This window comes from Crocuta crocuta, unplaced genomic scaffold, assembly GCF_008692635.1.
Source record: "Crocuta crocuta isolate KB4526 unplaced genomic scaffold, BGI_CrCroc_1.0 scaffold234, whole genome shotgun sequence".
In the NCBI taxonomy this organism is placed as follows: Eukaryota; Metazoa; Chordata; class Mammalia; order Carnivora; family Hyaenidae; genus Crocuta; species Crocuta crocuta.
The window spans coordinates 3,405,636-3,410,081 of record NW_027529647.1 but is presented as its reverse complement, the minus strand read 5'-3'; the positions used below and the strand labels follow the sequence as shown (position 1 = coordinate 3,410,081).

At 67.7% G+C, this 4,446-nt stretch overlaps 2 protein-coding genes across 2 annotated transcripts in view; one reads left to right on the top strand and one right to left on the bottom strand.

Annotated features, from left to right (window-relative positions):
- Nucleotides 1-4,446, bottom strand: part of CCDC154 (coiled-coil domain containing 154) — a 162,078-nt gene that overhangs the window by 81,666 nt on the left and 75,966 nt on the right.
- The window catches only part of BAIAP3 (BAI1 associated protein 3), a 17,216-nt gene that overhangs the window by 9,101 nt on the left and 3,669 nt on the right, over nucleotides 1-4,446 (top strand). Inside the window, 15 exon segments of the mRNA XM_077762749.1 lie at nucleotides 1-124; nucleotides 342-429; nucleotides 568-648; nucleotides 969-1,076; nucleotides 1,468-1,527; nucleotides 1,666-1,732; nucleotides 1,834-2,029; nucleotides 2,369-2,413; nucleotides 2,541-2,618; nucleotides 2,737-2,839; nucleotides 3,144-3,251; nucleotides 3,333-3,428; nucleotides 3,551-3,654; nucleotides 3,826-3,946; nucleotides 4,344-4,446. The exon segment at nucleotides 4,344-4,446 is cut by the window's right edge and continues 65 nt beyond it. Of these exon segments, the coding sequence (XP_077618875.1) occupies nucleotides 1-124; nucleotides 342-429; nucleotides 568-648; nucleotides 969-1,076; nucleotides 1,468-1,527; nucleotides 1,666-1,732; nucleotides 1,834-2,029; nucleotides 2,369-2,413; nucleotides 2,541-2,618; nucleotides 2,737-2,839; nucleotides 3,144-3,251; nucleotides 3,333-3,428; nucleotides 3,551-3,654; nucleotides 3,826-3,946; nucleotides 4,344-4,446 (1,482 nt within the window).

The following is a 4,446-nucleotide window of genomic DNA, read 5'->3' as shown; positions in this document are numbered from 1 at the left end:
CGACCCTGCTGGAGATCAAGAGCAGCGTGCTGAGGCAGGTGCAGGTGCGCCCCTCCTTCCGCCGCAGGACCGACGGAGCGGGCGCCGCCGGCGCGGACCCCCAGGAGCCGGCCGCGGGGGCCTGGTGCGTGCTCCGCGCCCCACGCACCGCCGTGCGCCCTCTGCTGGACCCCCCGGGAGCTGGGAGAGGGGAGCGCCGTGGGCGTGACGCCGGGCCCCCGGATGTGGGGAGGCGGGATGGGGGGGATCCCCTCGAGTCGTAGGGCCCGCAGCTGGTCCTGGGCAGCGGCGGGGTGGGGGGTGCCGTGAGCCCCAGCTTCAGGCCTGGCCTTTCCCTGCAGGAAACCGGGGGACGGCGTGGAGTTCTTCGCGCACATGCGCCTCATTCTGAAGAAGGGGGAAGGCAGACAGGGGCTGCCCTGCCCCGAGGTGAGGACGACTCGGGCTGCTCCTCCGTGTGGGGCGCCCCGCTGGGCCCCTCTGCAGCGGACCCCCACCCCTCAGATCGACTCCCGCTGTCCCTGGGGCCCTCCCCCTGGGAGACCCTCACCCCAGTGCCCCTCACAGGTCCTCCTGCGCAGCGGTTCGCCAGCCCCCGCTGAGCCTGTGGACCCCAACCTTGGCCTGAGAGCTCTGACCCAGGAGGAGGTAAGCGAGTGGGCGGCCTGGCCCCAGGGAGGGTCGGGAGCACCTATGGTGGGCCCCGCCCGGGTTCCGAGGACAAGGTGGACAGCAAAGGTGGCAGGGGTGAGTGGGCCGGGACTTCCCACGCCAGCGAGTAGGAAGCGGAGCTCAGGGGGTCAGTGCAGGGCCCAGGGGGTCTGCCAGTGGGCGGAGCTCCTGAGGACTGGGGGCCCAGCAAACAGGGGTGGAGCCGGGACCCCCAGAGGCCGGCGCTCAGGGCCTGGGGCTGAAGGGTCCAGGGATGGGGTGGCAGGGACTCAGTGTGTGCCCTGCCCCACCCACAGGTGGAGATGCTCTATGAGGAGGCCTTGTACACGGTCCTGTACCGGGCAGGGACCCTGGGCCCTGACCAGGTGGATGACCAGGAGACCCTGCTGGGCTACCTGCAGCAGGTGAGCCCCCTGCCCCGCCCTCCCTGCCGGCCTGGCCCCGCCCCGTCAGGGGAGAGCTGAAACCACCGTCTGTCTTCCGCCCCGAGACGTCACCGTCACCGAGATGACACACGGATTCGTCCCATGTCCAGAACACACACAAACCCACTCGCTCATGCAGATGCACATAGGCGCTGATGGGTGCCCAGGAGGATGGAGAGATGGACAGACACACAAAGAAGGGTAGAAAGAAGGACAAACTGACAGAGGAACAGACGCAGAGGATGGACGGATTGATAAACAGATCTTTCCTCCTCCCCTGTGTGTGATCCCTCTGCCCTGGAGGCGCCCAGACAATGACCAGGTCGGCCTCGGGGGTACCTGGGCCCTCACACCGGCCCCCTCTCTCCAGGTGTTTGGTACCAGCCCTGAGGAGCACGCCGAAGCCATTGAGCGTGTGAAGAAGGCCAAGGTGAGGCTGCCACCCACGTGGGCAGGCGCTGGCCAGCTGCAGTGCTAGGGCTCAGGGGCGGAGGGGACACAGAGCAGGGCCTTGGCACGGTCACACCGAGCCTCCCGCAAGAGGCTGGTCAGCGCCCTCTGCCCACAGGCCCCCACGTACGCCCTGAAAGTCTCTGTCATGCGTGCCAAGAACCTGCTGGCCAAGGACCCCAATGGTGAGTGGGGGCCAGCCAGGACCTTGGCTGCGCCCAGGGCCGGTGGCCGTGGAGGGACGGAGGGCCCAGGGCCGGCGGCTGAGGCGCCCGCTGTGTCTCAGGCTTCAGTGACCCATACTGCATGCTGGGAATCCTGCCCGCCTCGGGCGCCCCCCGGGAGCCTGGGCCGCGCACGGAGCAGCGCTTCAGCTTCCGCAAAGGCAGCAAGCGTGCAGGCCCACTCCCGGCCAAGTGCATCCAGGTCACCGAGGTCAAGAGCAGCACCTTGAACCCTGTCTGGAAGGAGGACTTCGTCTTGTAAGGCCGCTGGCCCAGTGGGGCGGCAGGGCGGTTGGGCAGGGGTTGAGCAGGTCCTGAGGACGGAGGTGGGCGCTGCGACACTAACTGGTCTCAGGGCCTGCCCCAGCGGGGGGTCCTAGTGGGGAGCTGGTCACGTGGCCACTTTCCAGAGGGAAAAACAGTCTCAGAGGGAGGTGCCATGCCCCAGTGGCCACACAGTCAGGATTCAAATCCAGGTGGCGTGTCCTGAAAGCCGGGGCTCCCGGACCCCTCCCTGCAGCTCCAGACAGTGCCCTGCCCCAGCCCTGGGCAGGGGGCGTCCTGCAGCCTCCGGGCTTCTCTCTGTTTCCCTTACAGTGAGATTGAGGATGTCAGCGCGGACCAGCTGCACCTGGACATCTGGTAGAGGCCCCTGGGCCCTGCACGGCAGGGGTGTGGGTACACCTGCTGGGGGGAGGGTTGAGAGAGGACACTCAGGGGCCAGCCAGGCTCCACACAAGCCAGGTGTGCCCTCGCACCCCACCCCCAGGGACCATGATGATGACGTGTCTCTGGTGGAAGCGTGCAGGAAGCTGAATGAGGTCATCGGCCTGAAGGGCATGAGCAGGTATGACAGGTGGGACCCTAGTGCCCCCCAGACACCGGGGCTGCAGCTTGGCTACACGGGCCTGCAGACGGTGGCTCCCCAGGGACCACAGATGGGGCTGCCCCCCTGCTTTGCCCAGGTATTTTAAACAGATTGTCAAGTCGGCCCGAGCAAACGGGACAGCAGGGCCCACGGAGGACCACACTGATGACTTCCTGGGGTGCCTCAACATACCCGTCCGGGTGAGTGGCTGCCAGGGCTCATTCACGGGGCACCTGTTTGTGGTGCCTCATCCCGCTTCTGGGGATATTGCTGGTGGCTCTGCCCTGTGATCCCCCCAAGTGTCTCATCCTTCTTGGGCGGGTGGGGCCTTGAGCTGCAGGGGAGGGGGAAGGAACGGCTTCCTGGGTGTCCAGCCACCCCTGAGGGCTCACTCGGTGCCGACTCGGTGCTCACTCGGGGAAGCAGAGGCCTGTGTTCTCCCCCTGGTCCCACAGAGTCCGCGGGAGGGAGGGGGGATTGCCAGTCTGAACCGTCTTCCTTCAGGAGGTGCCCGTGGCGGGTGAAGACCGCTGGTTCAAGCTGGAACCACGCTCCAGCGCCTCCCGCGTTCAGGGAGACTGCCAGCTGGTCCTCAAGCTGATCACCACACAGGTGAGGAGCTGTGCATCGTGGCCCTGCACCCCTGCCCGCGGGCTTGGGCAGGGCTGGTGATGGGCGAGCCCTGCATTCCAGAGGGACACGGTCATGAGCCAGCGCGGGCGGTCGGGCTTCCTGTCCTATATGCTGCTGCTCGGTCGTCTCCTGCAGTTCGAGCACCGACCCGAGGAGGTAGCCGCACCCTCGGGGCGGGACGCACTCCCTGGGGCGGGAGAGCAGGGGAGGCTGGGCACCGGGGTTAGGAGGGGATGGCGCCCCCTGCCTGCATCCACGCCTGCCCCCGACTCCCCCAGCCCAAGGCGAGCTGCTGGCGGGGAGAGCTCAGCGGGCCCGCGGCCACGATCCTCTGCCTGCACGGCGCGCAGAACAACCTGTCTCCGCTGCAGCTGGCGGTGCTGTGNGCTCCCGGGGGCGGGGCGAGCGGGGAAAGGAGTCCTCTCAGTGGGAAGGGATGGAAGGCGGCGGTGCCATAGGGGAGTTGTGGGAGGGTAAGGGGCAAGTAGGAGGGCCACGGGGGTCTCCTCGGGGTCTCCGTGACCGTGGGCGGGGCTGCCCCACACACCCGCAGGCACTGGCAGGTCAGCAGCCGCCACCATCAGACCCGCACCCTGGACTACGGCTACCTGCTGGGGCTGCTGGAGGACATGCAGGCGCACTGGGAGGAGGCGTCTTCACTGCCCCAAGGGCAGGTGAGCTGTTCCTGAAGGGTGTGCTGGGCGGCAGCTGGCGCTGGCCGGGCAGAGTCCTGCCCTCATGGGGTGCTCAGCCTATAGGGCCGAGTGGGGTTGAAAACAAACTTCCTGACCCAGGATGGGCAACGCTGCGACGGGATGAGTCGGAGGCCCAGGGGAGGGAGGTCGCGCCCTCCCTCTGGGTGAGGGATGGAGGGAGTGGGTGCTCGAAGCTGGGCAGGGGGAACCGGTGGTGCAGAAGCCCGGAGGCCGTGGGAACTGTGGTGGCTGAGTTAGGAGAAACCAGCAGGGCCAGGACATGGATGGCCCAAGGAGGCCCTTGCAGACTGGCTGCCGCCCCCCCATCCGGTGGGGAGGGCAGTGGGGGTCAGCTCTGACGGGCCGCGGCCTCCAGGAGGAGAGCCTGGCTGACAGCTTCAATGCCTTCTCGGAGTTTGGGCTGCGGCTGCTGCGCCAGCTTCGAGACTTCTTCCCGGCCACCAACAGCACAGCTGTCT